A 22,873-nucleotide genomic window follows, 5' to 3' on the forward strand; every position below is an offset into this window, starting at 1 on the left:
TGCAAAGGCTAAAAGCTGCTCCAGTTTATTAACATATATAAATATAAATATATATTTATATATATATTTTTTTTTATTATTATTATTATTTCCATAATATGATGAACAAATAAACTAAAAGCTGTTTAAAATCAAGAACTCTGAGGACACATTTCTCATCCACAGTTTTCCCGTTTTAGAGTGACGTCCCCACAAACCTGTTAAAACACACGGACCTCACATTAACATAAAAACACACGGACCTCAAATTAACATAAAAACACACGGACCTCACATTAACATAAAAACACACGGACCTCAAATTAACATAAAAACACGGACCTCACATTAACATGAAAACACACGGACCTCACATTAACATGAAAACACGGACCTCACATTAACATAAAAACACACGGACCTCACATTAACATGAAAACACGGACCTCACATTAACATAAAAACACACGGACCTCACATTAACATAAAAACACACGGACCTCACGTTAACATAAAAACACACGGACCTCACGTTAACATAAAAACACACGGACCTCACGTTAACATAAAAACACACGGACCTCACGTTAACATAAAAACACACGGACCTCACATTAACATAAAAACACACGGACCTCACGTTAACATGAAAACACACGGACCTCACATTAACATGAAAACACACCTTTCAGTCAACACAAACATTTAGTTCTTCCGGAGACACGGCGTCCTCTCTGCTTTGCTTTCACATTAATCTCATATCAAATCTTCTTTCTTATCCACAAATCTTATTTGTTTTTTGTTGTCCAAATATGGTCGCTTGAAAAAAAAAAAAAAAAAAGACAGACAGTGAAGGCCTCGATGCGTCTCTTAAAACCGACCTGTGTGGTTTTTAACTTGCTTCGTTCATTTTGTATCTGAAGTTTATTTGTTTTCCGGTTAATTTGCAGGAGGTCGTCCTCTTATGTTTGATTTCTTTGTGTGACTTTTATGCCCCGCCCCCGTCCCGGGCCGCCGCCGTCTACAGATAAAAACTGTGAATGATAAACTCCAGTGTGAACTAATAGAGCCTGTTTGTGCTGCTCTACTGTAGTGAAGCTGTGTGCGAGCCGAGCACAGATTTATTTGCAGCGAGCGTCTCGGGGCGGTGCCACCGCTGTTACCGTGACCCCATACATCACACCTCGTGCGAGCACATATTAAGTGCTTTTCTCATCCCCCCCGCCCGCCCATTAAAAGTAAATAATCCGCGGAGAATGAGGCGTTTGTGGAGGAGCGGGGCGATTCTTCATGGCTGACAGGTATCTGTTTGTACAAAGGTGTGCGAGGAGGCCGAGGAGGCCGGGAGGAATGATGATGTGAGGGGAGGGAGCGTTTAAACACACGTCACACCTTTAAGGACAAATCCAGCTTTTTTATTCCAGTGAATTAAAAGCGCTCACTTCATTAACACGCGTTTCCTTAATGAGAGAAACCAGAAACCAATCAGCTTCACCGCTGCAGCTGCGTTCATGTTCCTGCACGTTCACGCCGCTGCTGATAAATCTCACACATTTATGAAGTGAACGCTCGTTTTATGGCCGCGTGTTCTGTCATGTTCAATGTCGGAGGTGTCGCCGGAGTGAGCGAGAGGCCGAGCCCATGGCGCTTAGCCCCTGTTATTTATGACCACTTCCTGTCAGGAGGCTGCTGTGCGTCTGCGTCTCAGGTTTCCATGTGAAACGTTCAGAATCCAAACGAGCCGTTTCTAAACGCTCAAATCACACGACCTCGCATTTCTAATAAAGTCGTCATCACAGGAGTCAGGTGATCATTTAGTCCGGACCTTTGTCCTCTCAGGGCCTCCGTACTTGTGTTATTGACCCGCGTGTCAGATCCTGATCAGCTTTAACACGAGACTAAAACAAAGAGGATCATTTTGATTTGTTCAGACTCTTTAATATTTATTAAAAACATTTAGTTATTTATTTATGTGGATTATAATTTGTAGCAGAGCTTTTTTTTTTTTTTTTTTTTTAAATCCACGGAATCATCCGGAGTCAGAAAACCAGAAAGAGAGCGAACACGTGACGGTGAATCAATCATGTGATCGATCAGAAGGTCTTTTTATATATGATATACATTTATATTATATATTTATTTTATATATTTATATTTGACCTTTTGAAGCTTTGCAGTTTAATTCAGAGACTTTTAGATTTTCTGTTTTGACAAACGAGAGAATTTTTTTTTTTTTAAATATAATAATGATGATAAAAGAATAAAAACACAGTTTCATGTTTTAAAAAAAGCTTTAAAGAGACTTTGATGACTCCGTCTCATCGGGCCGTCAGGCTTTCATTGTCGTTGTCATGGTAACGAGCTCATTTGGTCTTTAGCCTGAAGTTTCGACACGTTAGCTTAGCGCGAGTTCTAAACGTTTGTTTCAGCTTTATTTAGTGGACGGCTGCACACTGCTCTGATTCCTCCATCACACACAGTGATAAATAATAAATGTGCACGATCAAGCAGAGAGAAAGCTCTGCAGCGTTAAATGATGTGAGGCGCACACACACACACACACACACACACACACACACACACACACACACACACACACACAGAGCGAGGGGGAGGAGCCTGCCTGGGTTAAATGAAAACCTCACAGCCGTCATGTGTCAGGAACTTTAAAACACCAAATGCTTGTTCAAAAACTCACCTTAAAGTGGCGTCCTGCAGAGCGCGGCCCCTGACCGGCCCCGGGGCCCCGACATGATTGCTTTTGTTCTGCTGAGAATATTTAAATGGGCGTCATAAAGGCGAGGAGTGCAGGTCGTAACACGGCGATTCTTCCTCTGTGGTACAGATGCTGCGAGCGTGCAGGGTCACGGCTCGGCGGTTAACAAAGCGCGGCGGCGACACAATGAGCCGCACTGCACACTCACTGCAATTTAGCTTGAGTAATAGACGGAGGTCACGCCGGGTCACTTTCAATTTCCACTCCCAGCGCGCAAAAATGAAAACAAGTCATTTGCACAAATCTGAATAATTCAGTCAGTGAAGGAGAGGAGATGAAAATATGTGGAGGATAAAGGAGGAGGGAGACACTGTTGCATGTGAGCGTTAATGACGGCCGGCCTCGGCGGCGGCGGCGGCGGCGTGCAGAAAGGCTAATGATGAATCTGACAGACGATATGAATCCAGATGTAAGAATAAAGCGTCTCTTTCTCTCGCTGCCTCTAGTGAGCTTTTAAACTTATCATAAATGTATTAAGATTGCAGCGGGCCATGAAACAGCTGTAGACAATTAATCTTCTGCAAATCTTATCCGAGGAATTGGTTTCTGCGGAGGAACATCTGCTGCGAGGGGGCGATTATTCACGGGCGCCGCTCAGCCGCCGCCGCGCTTTATGCACGAGGCACAATCATGGCCAATGAAGTAAAAATTTATAGTTTTCCCTGTTCAGTAAAAATAACATTCAGCAGCATTAAAACATCATCCATCAACATTGTCCGGGGGCCCGGGGCCGCACGCCGCACAGAAATTAAAAAGTATTCATTCTGCAGAGAAGATGCCGAGCGTGCCGCTCCGCTGAGCTCATGTTTTATTTCTCTGCTGCCGAGCACGATGAGATTGCTCGTTGCTGTTTGCTTTGGTTGGAGGGAGAGGAGAGATGAACCTGCCCCCCCCCCCCCCCCCCCCCCACGGAGACGCTGATCAGAAAGTGTAGGCCGTGATGGATGACGCTCAGCATGGACCTGCCAAATATGAACTTGGAATAAAATCAGGATGTGTAATTCTCTTTGAAAGTTGTTCCTGTGATTGAAGGTCTCGTGTTTCCAGAGGAGCAGATTCAGTGAGAGGCGTCGCTCGCTCGCTCGCTCGCTCATCACCGACTCCAAGTGGAAAAATACAAATATTTATCACCTTTAACAACAAACGTTAAAAGGAGAATTGGATGGATTTCAGTCTGTTCAGTGTTTGTTGTTGGCTGGTGGAGTCAGCCTGAGATACACTAAAGATTTACACTCAGGTCATTAAAGGTTTGAATCCGCTCGGCTTGTTTTAAAAGAAGAATCTCAGACAGCTTTGGATCGAATCCATCGAAGGTTACAGACAAACTCCTGAACACAGATCACACGCCTGTGTTTCCCTTCGTCACTCCGAGGAGTCCAACTTAGTCAGGAAGACGTCGGAGCGTTTAGAGCAGCTTCATTCTGTTTGATTTATGTCTACGATGGATTCACCTTGTAGAGTCGTCTGTTCGGGGTTGTTTAGATTTGACTTTAACGTTTGGATTAGCTCGCAGACAAAGTGAACATCAGGTGATGTGGTAAAACACCGAGTGTAGCGTTAGCGTCGGACAGCGAGGGTCTGCAGAGTGATGGAGCTCGTGCTGTTGATCAGCAGCTGCTGGAAGCTCACAGATGGCGAGCGCTGGAGCCCAGCCAGACGCTTCTTTAACACCAGTTTGATCATCTGTAACTTTGGCTGCATGTCAGTCGCTTTGAGTTTGAGACAAACACCCCGGTGATCAATCGTCATCGCTGCTTCCAGGAGTCATTCAGAAGAATAATGAAAGTTATCCATCAGAGCAGGAAACAAAGGAGGCCATTAAATCCGAGAAAAAACAGAACAAGAGACACCACGAAGAAGACCGCCAAACAAACACGCCACGTCTGAAATGAGACGCCACGAAACGCCAAAAATATCCACGAATTTATTTTGTAATTCAGAAGTTGATGAGACTGATTTTTTTTAAATTGTAAAATAGATGCTGAACATATTTAACACGACACACTGTTAGCTTACTGTTAGCTTACTGTTAGCAAACTGTTAGCTTGCTGTTAGCAAATTGTTAGCAAACTGTTAGCAAACTGTTAGCTTACTATTAGCAAACTGTTAGCTTACTGTTAGCTTACTGTTAGCTTACTGTTAGCTTACTGTTAGCAAACTGTTAGCTTACTGTTAGCAAACTGTTAGCTTGCTGTTAGCAAATTGTTAGCAAACTGTTAGCAAACTGTTAGCTTACTATTAGCGCCTGGTGAAATGTTTTAATAAGATTTTTTTTATGATGTTTAAAGTTGATAAAAAGATAAAGATCATTTTAAAAGCTCAGACTTCTGATCGCGTCGTTTTCTGAGGATTCAGGAAACGACGTGTAAAAATAACGACGTGGAAATGATCGACACTTATGACGGTGCAAAAGCGTGTAATAAGTCCAGCTAGCAACGTTAGCACCAGCGCTAGTTTGGCGTGATGGCAGCGTGATGGCAGCGTGATGGCAGCGTGACGGCAGCGTGACGGCAGCGTGATGGCAGCGTGGCGGTAGCGTGACGGTAGCGTGGTGGCAGCGTGACGGTAGCGTGACGGTAGCGTGGTGGCAGCGTGGCGGCAGCGTGGCGGTAGCGTGACGGCAGCGTGGCGGTAGCGTGACGGCGCCGAGCTGCAGGAAACAGTTTGAACCAGCAGAAGGACTCAAGTCTGCTTCCTTTGAACCTTTTTCGCAGTTCGAGCGTCGACCTTCTCTTGAAACGTGTTCGAGGTAAAAACTCGACGCGGCGATGTGAAACCGAGCCGTTAGATGAGGGCGGGGCCCCGGGGCGCCGTATTATGAACTGAATCATGAATGATGATGTTTTATTAAAGATGGATCCAGATTAGATAAATTTACAAGCTTTAAGAAATGAAAATGAGCTCCACCTTTAGACTGAAACATGAACTCTTATTTTATCTCATGAATATTCATCCAACGGGTCGACGGCGTTCCTCCTCACGTTTCAGCACGCCGCCTGAGTGAGCGCTACAAACGGAGGAGATGAAGACGTTTTGTTGGTGTTTGGAGGTGTTGATCCTGCGTCTACCTGTGGACCGCCGTCACCCGCTCCGGCGTGCATTGTTGAACGTGACACGCTCAATTTATCATTAGTTGTGAGCGCAGAACGGATGAGTACACTTTCAATTTAGTTCCGCTGCTTTCTCCATTCATCACGCCGCTCTCGTCATCCATCATCTCCCGGCTCCGATTCGTACGGAAAAACAGACTCTCATAAGTTTAATGTAATTAATCTTCATGCGGAGATAATTTCTTATTAATGAAGCACGACGTTTATTTGATGATTGCTTTGATGAAGTTGAATCAGGAGGCGTTCTCTCCGTCGAGCGTGACGGGGAGAAGATTCCTCCGTGTTTCCTTTGTGTCGCCTCGCCGCCACGCCGAGCCTTCTGTCTTCATACAAGCAGCCCGGAGAAATTGGAAAAGTTGCAGCAATAGATAGGAGGTGACCTGGAAACAAAAGCAATCAGGGTTGGAGGAGGCTGTCGGCGAGCGGCGGACGCTCTGTCAATAAAAGAAGAAATACGTTGTGAGGCTCGAGGCCGGGGCCAAAGAGGAGTCTGCAATTTCACACCTTCATGTAGCACGCCGCGGGACATTTCTCATGTGAGTCCGCCTCCTGCGCCCGGAAAACAGGACGCCGCCGCCGGACGGATTGGACGTGGCGGCAGAAATGATTCCTCTCATAACAAACAGAAGGGGGGGGGGGGGAGGGGGGGGTCAGCGGCTCAGCCCATCCAATCACTGCACCGCTACATAATTATTTTTAAACTGAATAAACTGGAATTCAACCTCAAATCAATCAGATCTCCACTTGAAGAACTTCAGACTCAATCGGAGCTCAATCAAAGCGCAGGAAAAAAAAAATCAATTCTGACCAATTACAGCTCGTTTCATTAGTGTATGCAAATCAGAGGCATGCTGGGAAAAAAAGGCCCGGTCTCACATTTCCCCCTAACGGTCAGAACCGCTCGGAGACACACACACACACACACACACACACACACACTTTATTTGAACAAATTTAAAATATTTAAAATATTTAAAATCTTAAAATCAGAGATCACATGATGATTTTAATTATTAACATTTTTTTAGAGGAAATCTTCACGTGAAAAAAACATTTAAAGTCTCAGGATGTTTTTTTATTCACTGTAGGCCTCGATAATCACATCCTATTTATTCTTCACTTCAAATTAAAAGCAGCCTTTTTATTTCTTTTTAACAAAATAAGAGTCAAGAAATAAAATGACTGAGAATATAAAACAGACGTCTCGAGCAGCAGAGGGAACGTCGACCACGAAGACGAACACGAGCAACAAGATTGTCCACTTATTTAAATACAGGATCCAGAATTACAGGAAGTCTCTCTGGGGGGGCGGGGTCAGGGTCCGGGGAGGGGGGGGGGGGGCTGCAGGCCTCTGTGTGGGTATTAAAGGAATGTGTCTGAATGAGGACGAGGAGCTTCTTATCGATCGCTCTCTGTATTGTCCCTCCTCAGCCTCCATACATTACTGGAGGTCTTTAAAGGCATTACGCTCCAGTAATGGTGCGTCTGAGCGAGGGGGGGGGAGGGGCTTCAGTCATTTAGCCCGTGAGTGGTCTCTTCCCAGCACGGCGGCCTCTAAATGATGTCCTGCGTGCACTACACTCCCCGCCGTTCAATCTGCAGATTCATATTTACTTAGTGTACCTGCGGCGTGCTCGTATGGATCACAGAAATCAAATCAAGGTATCGGGCGTTCGATGGAGGCAGGAGAGGGAGGAGAGGGAGGGCGGCGTGCACAGGGGGGGTCGGATGGAGTGTACAGGCGGGTCACAGCGATGCCTTTTATGATGTCCGTCTGAAATCTATCTGAATCCCATTAAAGTGGATGTAAAGATGTGCAGACACATACATCACAGGAAATGGCGAGCTGCAGCATCGCTCGCCAACAATCCCACCTCCACAATCGGGTTAGAGCAGCGGCTTCAGATCCCATTAATAATTCACAATCTTGTTAGGGGAGAACAAACATTTGTGTGTGAGCGTCTGTGATGGGAGGAAGACGAGGTCGCAGAGAGGAGGGGGCGGGGCCTGGGGGGGGCGGCGTGGAGCAAGAAGGACTCTGTGTTATTTCACACTCGCTGCTTTCTTTATTAAAGCTCGTCACGCTAAACATGTCTGCAGCTCCTCCCCCTCCACCCCCGCTCCGAGGGCGAGGGGGGGGGGGCTGAGGCCGCACGCCGACCTCTCCAGGACGACCCCCCCACGCCGACCTCTCCAGACTGACCCCCCCACGCCGATTTCCCCACACCGACCCCCCCACACCGACCCCCCCACACCGACCTCCCCACGCCGACCCCCCCCCCCACTGATCACCTTTAACGTGTTGCATTCATGAACCTCTGGAACCTTTTCCGTTGTTTTGGGGCCTTTTTGCCTCCGTTTGATTGGACGGCTGAGGAGAAACAGGAAGTGATCATCACGATGACTCGAAGAAGAAGAACTGAACTGCTGAGAACAAGACGATAAAATGACGAGATAACAACGACCACACGTGACCTCAAGACGGCGTGCGCTGCGGCCGTGTCGTTTAACCTCGATTTCATGAACCTGCTGATCGTGAGGACAGCCGTCGATTCATCGCCTCGCCCCGCACGCCATGACGTCCGTCTCGTCCAGGCTGTGACGAATCTTTTCAAGTGTTTGAGGATCTGATTGGACGAGACACAGAAATGAACCAGAAGATGTGACCGCCCCTCTGCAGTGATGTCACTGCGCTCGCTCTCCGGGTGAGCAGGACGCCAGGACAGGAGACACCTGAGCCCCGAGACCCATCAGACAAGAGACATGATGCGTTCAGGTGCTCCTCTGACAGTCAGATATGCTGCGTTCAGGTGCTCCTCTGACAGTCAGATATGCTGCGTTCAGGTGCTCCTCTGACAGTTAGATATGATGCGTTCAGGTGCTCCTCTGACAGTCAGATATGCTGCGTTCAGGTGCTCCTCTGACAGTCAGATATGCTGCGTTCAGGTGCTCCTCTGACAGTTAGATATGATGCGTTCAGGTGCTCCTCTGACAGTCAGATATGATGCGTTCAGGTGCTCCTCTGACAGTTAGATATGCTGCGTTCAGGTGCTCCTCTGACAGTTAGATATGCTGCGTTCAGGTGCTCCTCTGACAGTTAGATATGATGCGTTCAGGTGCTCCTCTGACAGTTAGATATGCTGCGTTCAGGTGCTCCTCTGACAGTTAGATATGATGCGTTCAGGTGCTCCTCTGACAGATAGATATGCTGCGTTCAGGTGCTCCTCTGACAGTCAGATATGCTGCGTTCAGGTGCTCCTCTGACAGTTAGATATGATGCGTTCAGGTGCTCCTCTGACAGTTAGATATGATGCGTTCAGGTGCTCCTCTGACAGTCAGATATGATGCGTTCAGGGGCTCCTCTGACAGTTAGATATGATGCGTTCAGGTGCTCCTCTGACAGTTAGATATGATGCGTTCAGGTGCTCCTCTGACAGTTAGATATGATGCGTTCAGGTGCTCCTCTGACAGTCAGATATGATGCGTTCAGGTGCTCCTCTGACAGTTAGATATGATGCGTTCAGGTGCTCCTCTGACAGTCAGATATGATGCGTTCAGGGGCTCCTCTGACAGTCAGATATGCTGCGTTCAGGTGCTCCTCTGACAGTTAGATATGCTGCGTTCAGGTGCTCCTCTGACAGTTAGATATGCTGCGTTCAGATCTTGTTTTTCCGATGTGTCTGACACCACATGAACGCACAAGAGTCGGGGGGACAGATGGCGGTTCGTCCAGGAGATCAAGTCTTATTTTTCCTTCACTGATACACACACACACACACACACACACACACACCTGTCCATCCTTCAGGCCTTCACTAACAGACAGGAGGAGACGATGCTGTTTGTTTGTGATGATGTCATATATTTATAACATTTAAAAAATACAAACATTGAAGATAAGAAAATAAGATTTTTGTTTCTGTGAAACGTTTAAAGATCCAGCTGCTCACAAGTTTCTCTGACAGTCAGGAGGAAGAAGTGTTGTCTTCTGCTGCCCCCTGCTGGGGGGAGCACACTCCTACACACACACACACACACACACACACACACACACACAAGACCTCAAAACCGAGGCCGAGCTGGACAACCAGCAGAATAAGACTTAAAGGAGTAAAAAAAGAGACAGAAGTTTCCGTGTGTGTGTGTGTGTGTGTGTGTGTGTGTGTGTGTGTGTCACGGCTCCTCTGTGACCTCCTCACACACTCGCTGGGCTCCGTTTGGTCCCGCGATGATGCTGCTGTACATCTTCTGCTGTTCCTCTTTGAACGAGTCCTTCACCTTCCCTCTCTTCAGACCGCCGTCCCTAAAACACAGAACAAACATCAGCCAATCAGAGAGCTGCTCTCTTCCTCTGTGATCAATCAGCCAATCAGAGAGCTGCTCTCTTCCTGTGTGATCAGTCAGCCAATCAGAGAGCTGCTCTCTTCCTGTGTGATCATGAAGGAAACCTGCTGTGTTGAAGCTTCTCTGACAACAATGCAGCAGCCAGTATGTCCTCCTTCTAACTTTAGATTCTGCTCCTGAATGCTCTGGATCTGATTGGACCAGAGAAGGTAGGCGGGGCTTTGAAGGCCGTTTTGGACGCCCTTGGGTTTGCCAGATATGAGAGCAGTTATCAGTTTGTTCTCACCAGGCCAGGTCCAGCAGTCCTCCCTGATCAGCTATGGCAGATTTCACTCTGTTTGCAAACTGAGCTGCATCCTCACCGTCCTGTTTACACACACACACACACACACACACACACACACACACACACACACACACACACACACACACACACACACACACACACACACACACACACACACACACACACACACACACACACACACAGTACTTAACTTCTTGTGTGCTTTCATTTTGAAATAAGCCCCGTTTCCACCGAGCGGTCCGGATCGGTTCGTCTCAGTACGGTGCGCGTTTTGCAGTGTTTCCATCGACTAATCCCGGGAAAGATTCCCAAATAACCGATCCGTACCGTCCCACTTTTTGGGACCCTTCTGTTGGGGGGCCAAGAATGTCGATCCGACCCGAAAAGGTGGAGCTAAACACTGCAGTCCTCTGATTGGTTGAAAGAATGGTCACTTCCTGTGTGACAGCGGTAAACACAACCCCGCCGTGTATAGATACACAGCTGATTGTTTACGTGTGTATTTGTCCTCGCCGCTCACAGCCTTCTCTGAAACAAAGCTGGATTGAGTTCTTGTAATAAAGAGTCACATGACAGTGACAGAGGAGATGACCTGCTGGATGTCTCCAGCGTTGGTTTGGTTTGTGGAGCGTTTTTCTCCTTTGTTGAATTTATTAGTTAGCGGTTAGCTGTTAGCAGTTAGCTGTTAGCAGTTAGCGGTTAGCTGTTAGCTGCTATCATGTGACGCTATTTAAATAGCGGCTATCGTCATCCGGCTTACACGCCGCCTACCAAACAGGTCACGAGTGGCTGTGGAAACACAAACGGGATCAGGCTTAATCGAACCGAACCGTACCGATCCGTACCGGACCGCTGGGTGGAAACGGGCTAAATATCTGTCAGAAAGGTTCATGTTGCTAAAGACTGTACGAAAGGTCGACAGACGAGCGTGTTGATTGGAGAAACCACGGCGGCGGGCTTTGTGACGGACAGGTGTCAGGCGTACCTGGATGGTCATGGGGGGGAGGTACCACACGTTGACCACGATGGCCCAGCTGGTCATCATGCGGAGCAGGTAACTGACCATGTTGAATTTACTGCTGTTCCAAAAGGCATCGCCGAACCGAGGGTCGTACTGAGACACACAGACAGAGAGGATCATGGGTAAAAACAGGTGCTTCTCTTCTGACCTGATAAAAACAAAGGAAGCGTCTCACCTTGATGGCGACCGGGTAGATGGTCCCTCCGATCTCGAAGCTTCCCTTCTTAAACATCATCACAGACGTGTTGTTGACGCACGTTCCTGTTACGAGCAGAGACACAGGTTATCCAAACCGCCAAACCTCATCATCGCCGCCGCCGCCGCCACCGCCACGAGGTTTCAGACTCTGACCTTCAGGAAATATGAGGATGGGAAGTTTGGTCCTCGCTGCGACGTGACCTCTCAGCCTGCAGAGCGAATCACAGACGTTCAGAGCTTCTAGAACGTTACCGCACGCCGTTTATGATCCCGCCCCCTCTCTCTCTCTCTCACCTGCTGGTCACGGCGTGCCGATCCCTCATCTCCGACCTCTCGAACCACACGTGAGGACACGACCTCGACATCGACCTCTGAATGACCCCCATCAGACCTCCGTGGACCTGACCCACCTGAGGACGAGACCGAGTGATGACGTCATCACGCGGCGACACCTGGAATGGCGGCGGATGTTACTCACCATGGCGTAGCAGCCGTCGTTGGCCAGGATGACCACGTCGATGGGCGTGGTGTGGTTGGCGACGCAGATTCCTCCTTTCTGAGGTTTGTTCTGTCTGCGGGGGAAGAAGACGGTGAGGTGACGCTGTGCACCCGTGGAGCGATGGTTAACCACGAGTGAGAGAACGGGCGCCTGACCTGTTGTGGTAGGTGATGGTCGCCGACAGTCCCCGGGCGCAGATCCTGTAACACGTGAGGTGGACGAGCTCGCTCAGCCAGTTCTTCACGCTGAAACAGACCAAAGGTCAAATCTAAAACCTTCAAAGATTCATCCAATCAGGTGACGGCGTCGTGTACCTGCTCTCCGGCAGGAATCCAACCAGACTGGTCCCAATCACGAGCCAGGAGAGGCCGATGATGGCGAGCGTTAACCTGCGAGGACAACGACGGGACGCCGCCAAGAAGAGGCGTGTCATAACTTTGTTGTGATGTCATGGCGTGATTCAGAAATAAAGATCAGAGACACGAGGAGGTCGGCCTCGCGCTGACTGACCTGAGGGGGAAGAGGACGCCGTATCGCACGAAGACGCCGAGCCCCCAGAAGACGGTGAGGCGGAGGCTGATGTAACGGAAGTTCTGGTTGGTTCTGGTGAGGAGGTTCCAGGAGGCGAGCTCCTCGGAGGAGAAGCGCTGCGTCACCTGGTCGTCCACGATGCTCTCCACACCTTTCTTGAAGAAGTAGAAGACGTCGCTGAGGGCGAACTCGCCGCCGTCCAGAGACCGAGAGCGCCTCAGCTGCTCCAGCTCCTCCGCCATCGTGCCCTCCGCCCGCTCAATGATCCCTGAGTGACACCGGACAAACCAATCAAAACAGACCAATCAAAACAGACCAATCAAAACAGACCAATCAAAACAGTCCAGTCCGTTAAAACCCCCGTGTGTAGACCCTGCAGGGGGCGCTGGAGTCCCCCGTGTGCCCCTGCAGGGGGCGCTGGAGTCCCCCGTGTGCCCCTGCAGGGGGCGCTGGAGTCCCTGTGTGTCCCTGCAGGGGGCGCTGGAGTCCCCTGTGTGTTCCTGCAGGGGGCGCTGGAGTCCCCTGTGTGTCCCTGCAGGGGGCGCTGGAGTCCCCCGTGTGTCCCTGCAGGGGGCGCTGGAGTCCCCCGTGTGTCCCTGCAGGGGGCGCTAGAGTCCCCGTGTGTCCCTGCATGGGGCGCTGGAGTCCCCCGTGTGTTCCTGCAGGGGGCGCTGGAGTCCCCCGTGTGTCCCTGCATGGGGCGCTGGAGTCCCCCGTGTGTTCCTGCAGGGGGCGCTGGAGTCCCCCGTGTGTCCCTGCAGGGGGCGCTGGAGTCCCATGGATGGCGGTCTCCGTGCTGGAAATGCTGTCTCAGGCTAACTCTGAGTCAAGCTAACGACAGCCTGAGAGCTGGAGCTTCCTGTGCTGCTGCAGCCAGCCTCTAGTGGACACTTCAGGAACTGCAGCCAGCCTCTAGTGGACACTCCAGGTACTGCAGCCAGCCTCTAGTGGACACTCCAGGAACTGCAGCCAGCCTCTAGTGGACACTCCAGGTACTGCAGCCAGCCTCTAGTGGACACTCCAGGTACTGCAGCCAGCCTCTAGTGGACACTCCAGGAACTGCAGCCAGCCTCTAGTGGACACTCCAGGTACTGCAGCCAGCCTCTAGTGGACACTCCAGGAACTGCAGCCAGCCTCTAGTGGACACTCCAGGTACTGCAGCCAGCCTCTAGTGGACACTCCAGGTACTGCAGGATGTTACACTTGTGATTCAGCTTTATTTATAAACTGCTGCTTGGTCTCGACACATTAACTCAGGGATGAACCTTCACTGTAGCTTGATGAAAGAGGGAGGAGACACACTTTTACACACACACACACACACTCTTGCACAGACAGTGTGTTAAATCCTGAGTGGGACGTTGTGTAACTTCAGACATGTGACACATTAACTTGTGTTTTCAGCTTTAGATAAACACTGCTGTGTCTCGTGAAGACAGCGTCCGCCTCGTAGTGACAGCTGAGTCTGGCCTCATGGTCGGAGTGAAGGTTGTTAAGGCATCCTCGTGTGCGTGTGTGTGTGTGTGTGTGTGTGTGTGTGTGTGTGTGTGTGTGTGTGCGTGTGTGTGCGTGTGTGTGTGTGTGTGTGTGTGTGTGTGTGTGTGTGTGTGTGTGTGTGTGTGGAGGTGCTCGTTGGAAAGCTTGAGATGAGATTAGAAGCAGCTGCAGTGAAGAACAGTGTACCTTTATGTTGAGGCAGCCTGACGATCACGAGAACGCTGACCTCTCATTTAACCCCTTCACTTCCCCTGACACACTGAAGAGGAAGCTGTGTGTGTGTGTGTGTGTGTGTGTGTGTGTGTGTGTCTGTCTGCACGCCATCTCTACAGACTGTCTGCACCCCACCTCTACAGACTGTCTGCACCCCATCTCTACAGACTGTCTGCACGCCACCTCTACAGACTGTCTGCACCCCATCTCTACAGACTGTCTGCACGCCACCTCTACAGACTGTCTGCACGCCACCTCTACAGACTGTCTGCACGCCACCTCTACAGACTGTCTGCACGCCATCTCTACAGACTGTCTGCACGCCACCTCTACAGACTGTCTGCACGCCACCTCTACAGACTGTCTGCACGCCACCTCTACAGACTGTCTGCACGCCACCTCTACAGACTGTCTGCACGCCACCTCTACAGACTGTCTGCACGCCATCTCTACAGACTGTCTGCACGCCACCTCTACAGACTGTCTGCACGCCACCTCTACAGACTGTCTGCACGCCACCTCTACAGACTGTCTGCACGCCACCTCTACAGACTGTCTGCACGCCACCTCTACAGACTGTCTGCACGCCACCTCTACAGACTGTCTGCACGCCACCTCTACAGACTGTCTGCACGCCACCTCTACAGACTGTCTGCACGCCACCTCTACAGACTGTCTGCACGCCACCTCTACAGACTGTCTGCACGCCACCTCTACAGACTGTCTGCACGCCACCTCTACAGACTGTCTGCACGCCACCTCTACAGACTGTCTGCACGCCACCTCTACAGACTGTCTGCACGCCACCTCTACAGACTGTCTGCACGCCGTCTCTACAGACTGTCTGCACGCCACCTCTACAGACTGTCTGCACGCCGTCTCTACAGACTGTCTGCACGCCACCTCTACAGACTGTCTGCACGCCACCTCTACAGACTGTCTGCACGCCACCTCTACAGACTGTCTGCACGCCACCTCTACAGACTGTCTGCACGCCACCTCTACAGACTGTCTGCACGCCACCTCTACAGACTGTCTGCACGCCACCTCTACAGACTGTCTGCACGCCACCTCTACAGACTGTCTGCACGCCACCTCTACAGACTGTCTGCACGCCACCTCTACAGACTGTCTGCACGCCACCTCTACAGACTGTCTGTTCTTTGTTCTTCCACGGCTTCATTGTTTTCACTTTTTCACTGTTTTGGTATCAAAGCTTTCCAGGGCTGCAGTCTTTCAGAATACCAGTATACACACACACACACACACACACACACACACACACACACACTGTTTGACTACAGTTATGTAATCAGCTGTTGCATCATCAGTGTGAGACGAGTGTTTCCACGATACTCCCCAACGCTGAAACTGGCCAATGCACAGCCCCAACTCTCTCTCTCTCTCACACACACACACACACACACACACACACACACACACACACACACACACACACACACGCTGCGTCACATGATCTGTCTGAAGCGGAAACAAATCCCTCACACGGCAGCACACGGTGTGCCCACATGTCTTCAGCTGCTCCGTCACAGCCAATCAAACGCTGCGTTCTGTCGTCTGGGAGAGACGTGGTGAACAAAGTGCTGCTGGGACAGATGAACCTCTGAGCACGTTTCACCAGGAGGACGTTTGTCTTCATGGTGGCGTGAGCGCTTTGGTCTCCAGGATGAAGTGAAGAATGGATTCAGGTGTCCAGGTTCAGCCGCCCCGACACAGAAAGGTCAAGAGGTCAGACGATTAAACTGTAAACATCACAACAAGACGGGGAAGTACACAACAACACAAACCCACATGAGGCAGCGTTTAACCCACAACCACCATGAGAAGCTCCCATCACCTCCTGATGCTCTCAGAGTCATGAGAGAATCATGAGCTGTTACATTAGACTGTCTGCTCACCTCGCTCTGATCAACCAATGAGAGGAGACCTCCTGTGGGGAAGAGGGTTTGAGGTTATGAGTCCTCCATGTTCCTCTAACATGTGTCTCTATCTGTCTACAATGATGAGAGAAGTCCATCCTCTCTTCTTCAGAACATGTAAGCTCAAACAGGCCGTTTGGAGATGTTCCCTTCATGACATCACAAAGGGCAGTAGCCCCTCCCCCAGGTGGGTGACACTCCCACAGCTAGGTGTTTGTTCTGCCCTCTGAGTCTGCCTTCTCACCGTAAACAATAGGACATGGAGCCAGAAAGCAGCGAGTACACCCGAGCCCTTCCAGAGAGGGGGCGTGGTCAGACACAGCTCATTTACATATTTAAAGCTACAGACACAGAAACAGCCTGTTCTGAGCAGGGCTGAAATAGAGGGGTTTATAGACATGATCAAATACAGGATCAGAGTGGATTTACAACAACACACTTCACACACATGATGAAGAGGAGAATGAAGATCTCAGTGTTTGTCCTGTCGTAGTTGTGTGTCTGACTCACCTGTGGGCAGAGGTACAGGTACGCTGGGCTGCTCCTGTCGGCCTCTCTGGATCCGTATGGTGGCCCACTGCAAACACAGAGGACTTTTGACACAATGCCTGCTGCTGCACATTTCATCACTGTGCACCAAACAGATGAAGAAAGAAGTGTACAAATAAACTCTGTGACTCCTCGGCTGCGTTTCAGGATGTCAGGAGTTTTACAACATCACGTCTTTCAAAACTACAAGCTCCAGCAGCACTTGTAGTTTAGAGCTGAAGCGTTTTGACCTCAGGTGGGCAGCAGAGGACAGCATGCAGCTCGACGGCTGGGTGCAGTTTTTGACCAGTGTAAACAAACATTTCCCAACATCAGGACTTTTATATTTGTTGCCTTGGCATCAAAGAAGGTCTGATATTTGATTTATACTCCACTCGTCTAAACTTCTGTTACCTCCAGGATTTTGACCAGGACCTGGATGTAGACCCCGGTGACCCCCAGAGAGAGGCCGAACATGGCGGGCAGCATGATGAGGAAGAGCACGGTGAACATCCACACCTGGAAGAGTCCAGCAGCCACAGACCACACGTCCTCCATCTCCAACAGCTGAGAGCTAGCAGGTCACGTCATCATCTGTGAACAGACGGAGGGACGGACAGACAGACAGACAGACAGAGAGACAGACAGAGAGACAGACAGAGAGACAGACAGACAGAGAGACAGACAGAGAGAGAGACAGACAGACAGAGAGACAGACAGAGAGACAGACAGAGAGACAGACAGACAGAGACACAGACAGACAGAGAGACAGACAGAGAGACAGAGACACAGACAGAGAGACAGACAGAGAGACAGACAGACAGAGAGACAGACAGAGAGAGAGACAGACAGACAGAGAGACAGACAGAGAGACAGACAGAGAGACAGACAGAGAGACAGACAGACAGAGACACAGACAGACAGAGAGACAGACAGAGAGACAGACAGACAGAGACACAGACAGACAGAGAGACAGACAGAGAGACAGAGACACAGACAGAGAGACAGACAGACAGAGAGACAGACAGAGAGAGAGACAGACAGACAGAGAGACAGACAGAGAGACAGACAGAGAGACAGACAGACAGAGACACAGACAGACAGAGAGACAGACAGAGAGACAGACAGACAGAGAGACAGACAGACAGAGAGACAGACAGAGAGACAGAGACACAGACAGAGAGACAGGGTCAATGAAACACGACAGGATCCACACACACACACATATATACACATATACCTGATGTATACCTGATATCATGAAGGCATTTAATGATATCTGTATAAAAGAATGAAAGAAACTGACTCTTAAACAACAAACTGAAGGAACAGGTCGAGTTAGAAACAGGTCCCAAACTAAAGATGAAATATCTGACAAATATCTGAGGTGTTATATCTGCGTGAATGTAATCGATCATTATTGATCATGTTGACTTATTATAATAAACAGTTGACATTCAGATGTGCTGCAGCGTTCATCAAACTATCAAAGTAAATAAACAGACTTCTTCTTCTCTGGTTGAACTGAAGTGAAGTCCGCTGTAAACAGACTGAACCGTTAGTTATCTCTACATGTGACGTCACAGGAACACAAAGAGTCCTACAGAGTCCTGTCGGTGTCAGAAGACTTCATGTTAAATCATGTTAAAGGATAAATACCTTCCAGGAGCTGGGACGGACCCAGCTGTGTCCCGTTCAAGCGGAGAAACTGGAGTCTGCATTCCGGCGGAGAGCCAGCTCAGTGGGCGGTTAAAGCCACGCCCCCTCTTTCGCGTCATCACGGCGGGCTGCGCAAACAAATATGCAGATTTTTTTATTTTGTTACATCGTTTGTTCTTTTATATTAATTTATTTTCGATTAAACATTGATTTCATTGTACCTTTATTATAAATAATAGATGAAGCAAAAAAAGAAGCTAAATGACAAAATAAAAAAACATTTAACTAAGTTTACATTTACAAAATAATTTCATCCATACTTAATAAATTATGTAAATTATGTAAAACATCTTAAATAAAACTTTCAAACTAGGTGAACTAATTCAAAGATGTAATTTTTTTTTTCTTTTAGGGAGTTATGGAAAACCAGGAAGTGGGTTTTTATTTTGGTAATTTACATTTATGAATGTAAGATTTTACCAGATATTAAATTTAACGTACATGAAGTATTCATCTGTTTTCCTTTGAAATGTAAGCAACCTTTTTTAAATCCAAAAACAGCTCATAATCATAAATAATTATTTAAAATAAAAATATATATTAATATAAAAACTGGATATTGTTCTAAAAAATATAAACAGAAAAGAGGAAACTTATTACAGACTTTTCTTAAACGCGGGATTTTACTGCGCTAACTTTGCGCTTCAGTGACACGTCTGACGCCATTTTTGTAGTCCACAACAATCAACATGGCGGAGCCGACGGTGCGGATGTCAGGGATCGTGTTAGCCTCGCTGATGTTCCAGCATGTTAACAGTGATTCAGACGTGGTAAGAAACACTTTATTCATATTTAATAAAACCACCACGTGCTGGTTTAATGCGCGTGGCGTTTAGCTCCAAGCACTTCCGGTTAAAGAGGAAATCATGCACAGAAGAAGAAGAAGAGTCTTCACGGTGTTTGCAAACTTTCTAGATGATAAATTCTCGTTTAACTTTTTACTTTAAAACTATTTCAGTCTTTACTAGAAGCCTGGATTTGATTCAAAGATGCTAAAAGGCCAAAATAACTTTATTTAATTCAACTTCCTGCGTCGCCATCTGTCCCCGCCTACCGGACCTCATTAATAAAACACACGCATTAACGTGACACCTGTGTTTGAAGAGCGTGCACAGGTGTTCATACATGACAGATGACATCATCATAAGCACACGAGTTTACTGGATGATTCGGCACATAGTCAGCTGAAGCTCAGTCCGTGAGGACCCGGAAGGTTCAAGTCCAAAAGACTGAAGTGGTTCTGGAGAGGTGTCAGGGCACTTCCCGAGTCCTGCCGAGGGGCAACGAAGTGCCGAGGTGGAGTGACCCGTCCAGCACAAGTCAGCCAATCAGAGACAGAGTAGGAAGCTCGTCCCTTCACCAGCCCAGGAACAAATTGCATCACACTGAATATTGTCAATCAATCGACGGTGTTTAATCAGAGGTCCACAAACGCATCAGGAGAAACATTTACAGCCATGTGTGTGTTTCACATGCTCTCAGAATCCTCCAATCAGAGCAGCTCCATGAGATTCAGGGGTTTCTGTGATTCGTTCAGAGTAAAGGGAGCAGCGATTAAACGCCTTGGTCCCAGGTTCAGGTCTGACTCGTGCCCTGAAGACGGTCGGGACGCAGACCTGAGACAAACTTCACTGTTGTATCTCTGTGATGTCACAGGAAGGTCTGCTCCTGGGAGAGAGCCGGTTCGAGGAGCAGGTCACCATCAGCGACTCTCAGGCGGATCAGATCCACATCGAGGAGACTTACAGTGAGTTCATGACAGACCTACATCCTCGGTCCTCCAGAACATTCTGTCATCAGTTTCCTCATTTATCTCACCAGACGTGCAGAAGCACATCGCCTGCTCCAGACCCAACCAGTGAGTACACACACCGTCCTTCATCGTGGCCTGAGCCGGGTCAGCTGATCTCACGTCCTTCCTCTGGGTCTGCAGGTTACATGACGGGGTCGGAGACGTGGACGTGGACGCCGTGCGGACGCTCCTGGCAGACAATAAGCAGGTAGAAGATGAAACATGCGAGGTGTGGGTGGGTCCAGGTGTTGATGTGTTGTGTCTCAGGAGAGCGTGATCGGGTGGTACCGGCAGCGCAGGAACACGGAGCAGCAGATGAGCTTCAGAGAGAAGCTGGTCCACGAGAGACTCAAGGCGTCTCTGTCCAACCCACACATGGTCTTTGTCCTGCTGACGCCCAGCAGGCTGACGCCCGCCGGGTCCACGCACAGGACCGAGTACGCCGCCTTCACCTCCCGCAGCAGGTCACGTGATGTTTGCACGCGTCAGAACACACGTGGGGTTCTTCAGCAGGTTCTGACTCTGTGGTTCTCCTGCAGGAGGTTCCAGAACGTCCCGGTTCTGGTCAACAATCTGGGTTTACTGGAGCAGCTGGCGTACTGGAAGGTCTCTGCTCCGTGTTCTGCAGCAGGTTACAACGTGACCATGAAGAAACACGGGTAACACACACACACACACACACACACACACAGAGACACACACACACACACACACACACACGCACACACACACAGACACACACACACACACACACACACACACAGACACACACACACACACACACACACACACACACACAGACACACACACACACACACACACATACACACACACACACACAGAGACACACAGACACACACACACACACACACACACACACACACACACACAGAGACACACACACACACACAGACACACACACACACACAGAGACACACACACACACACACACACACACACACACACACCCCCGTGTGTGTCTCATTGTCTTCTTCTGTGGTTTCAGGTCAAAGTTCTTCTCGTCTGACGGGCTGCTGAGAGACGTGAGCGAGGTGAACAACATGAACGAGTCTCTGCAGGAGGAGCTGCAGGTGAACACACACACACACACACACACACACACACACACACACACACACACACACACACACACACACACACACACACACACACACACACACACACAGACACACACTTCTGGCATGTGTGATATTTCACATTTCTGTTTCTGTTTACCTGAGAGCTCTTTAAAGTGACCACAAACAATTCTGAAACATTCTCCTGTGTGTGTGTGTCTCTGTGTGTGTCTGTGTCTCTGTGTGTGTGTGTGTGTGTGTGTGTCTGTGTGTGTGTGTGTGTCTGTGTGTGTGTGTCTGTGTGTGTGTGTGTCTGTGTGTCTCTGTGTGTGTGTGTGTCTCTGTGTGTGTGTGTGTGTGTGTGTGTCTGTGTGTGTCTGTGTGTGTGTGTGTCTGTGTGTGTGTGTGTCTGTGTGTCTCTGTGTGTGTGTGTGTCTCTGTGTGTGTGTGTGTGTCTGTGTGTGTGTGTGTGTCTGTGTGTGTGTGTCTGTGTGTCTCTGTGTGTGTGTGTGTCTCTGTGTGTGTGTGTGTGTGTGTGTGTCTGTGTGTGTCTGTGTGTGTGTGTGTGTGTGTGTGTGTCTCTGTGTGTGTGTGTGTGTGTGTGTGTGTGTGTGTGTGTGTGTCTCTGTCTGTGTGTGTGTGTGTGTGTGTGTGTGTGTGTGTGCAGAAAGCGTGCAGCCAGGTGCAGCAGAGCGAGCGGCTGCTGGAAGCTCTGCAGGTGGACGTGTCGTCTCTGAGGACGAGACTGAGAGAGAGGAGGAGCCGAGGACACCGAGGTTCCTGTCATGTCTCCTATGAATCCTCAGCCTGTCTCTCACACACACACACACACACACACACTGCTGCTTGTGTGTGAGACAGGCTGAGTGCAGGTCTGAGGTCTGGTTCGACCCGGGTCATTAACGGTGTGTCTGTGTCCGTCAGCAGGAGCAGACGAGGAGGGGTCGGAGCAGAAGAAGAACCTGCGGCTGCACGAGGCGGTCCGAGCCCTGTTCTGCTGCTCGCCCCTGTTCCACACTCAGACTCTGGACCTGGACGGGTTTCCTGTCCCCGAGGTCTGCTGCTCCCCCCCCAACCCAACACCAGACCAGACTCAGGAAACCCTTTGTGAGCCGGCCAGGAGGCTGGCCCTGAAGAGGCCGAAGGAAACGCTGCCGGGGAGTGAGAGGAAACGCAGGAAGAGCAAATCCTGATTTGGGGGGGGGGGGGGGGGGCTGTTTTTATAGGTATATATTTAATAAACTGAATAAACATGTTTTTCTAACACTCTGAAGTCGTCTTCATCAAGTGACAGAGTCTCCTCAGGGGGTCTCTGAGCCTCCTACAGACCTCTGGGGTCTCTA

The 22,873-nt window shown here is 49.3% G+C and overlaps 2 protein-coding genes across 8 annotated transcripts; one reads left to right on the plus strand and one right to left on the minus strand.

The window, feature by feature from the left end:
* Nucleotides 1-6,083: 6,083 nt before the first annotated feature.
* Nucleotides 6,084-18,710, minus strand: gpat3 (glycerol-3-phosphate acyltransferase 3). 6 transcript variants are annotated; one of them, XM_079364949.1, is made up of 14 exons: nt 18,603-18,710; nt 17,358-17,537; nt 16,926-16,992; nt 12,745-13,033; nt 12,549-12,623; nt 12,390-12,479; nt 12,214-12,307; nt 12,030-12,145; nt 11,889-11,944; nt 11,713-11,798; nt 11,502-11,630; nt 10,496-10,575; nt 10,069-10,168; nt 6,084-6,245 (listed from the first exon to the last, which is right to left on the minus strand). In XM_079364949.1, the coding sequence occupies exons 2-14, from the start codon at nt 17,499-17,501 to the stop codon at nt 6,099-6,101; spliced, it is 1,473 nt and encodes a 490-aa protein (XP_079221075.1). In that variant the 5' UTR covers nt 17,502-17,537; nt 18,603-18,710; the 3' UTR covers nt 6,084-6,098. The 6 variants fall into 6 exon arrangements, with proteins under 6 accessions (XP_079221075.1, XP_079221074.1, XP_079221079.1 ...); XM_079364948.1 differs by having other exon boundaries at nt 6,084-6,299; XM_079364953.1 differs by lacking the exon at nt 6,084-6,245 and adding an exon at nt 6,494-6,539.
* Nucleotides 18,711-19,285: 575 nt separating this feature from the next.
* Nucleotides 19,286-22,803, plus strand: abraxas1 (abraxas 1, BRCA1 A complex subunit). Of its 2 annotated transcripts, none has more exons than XM_079364967.1 (9): nt 19,286-19,432; nt 20,319-20,409; nt 20,484-20,520; nt 20,596-20,662; nt 20,722-20,918; nt 20,994-21,113; nt 21,461-21,545; nt 22,198-22,306; nt 22,455-22,803. In XM_079364967.1, the coding sequence occupies exons 1-9, from the start codon at nt 19,352-19,354 to the stop codon at nt 22,721-22,723; spliced, it is 1,056 nt and encodes a 351-aa protein (XP_079221093.1). In that variant the 5' UTR covers nt 19,286-19,351; the 3' UTR covers nt 22,724-22,803. The 2 variants fall into 2 exon arrangements, with proteins under 2 accessions (XP_079221093.1, XP_079221094.1); XM_079364968.1 differs by having other exon boundaries at nt 22,458-22,803.
* The last annotated feature ends 70 nt before the right edge of the window (nt 22,804-22,873 follow it).

This window comes from Symphodus melops, assembly GCF_947650265.1.
Source record: "Symphodus melops genome assembly, chromosome: 16".
Taxonomy (NCBI): Eukaryota; Metazoa; Chordata; class Actinopteri; order Labriformes; family Labridae; genus Symphodus; species Symphodus melops.

Bases quoted from the DNA above. Each gene is read 5' to 3' on its own strand.
- gpat3 (XM_079364948.1), bottom strand. From the start codon at position 17,501: ATGGAGGACGTGTGGTCTGTGGCTGCTGGACTCTTCCAGGTGTGGATG. The intron at 12,624-12,744 runs GTCAGTCAGCGC...TTGTCCTCGCAG, and splicing joins GGCGTCCTCTTCCCCCTCAG to GTTAACGCTCGCCATCATCG. The intron at 11,945-12,029 runs GTGAGAGAGAGA...TTCGCTCTGCAG, and splicing joins CGGCACGCCGTGACCAGCAG to GCTGAGAGGTCACGTCGCAG.
- abraxas1 (XM_079364967.1), top strand. From the start codon at position 19,352: ATGGCGGAGCCGACGGTGCGGATGTCAGGGATCGTGTTAGCCTCGCTG. The intron at 19,433-20,318 runs GTAAGAAACACT...GTGATGTCACAG, and splicing joins TTAACAGTGATTCAGACGTG to GAAGGTCTGCTCCTGGGAGA. The intron at 20,663-20,721 runs GTAGAAGATGAA...GTTGTGTCTCAG, and splicing joins TCCTGGCAGACAATAAGCAG to GAGAGCGTGATCGGGTGGTA.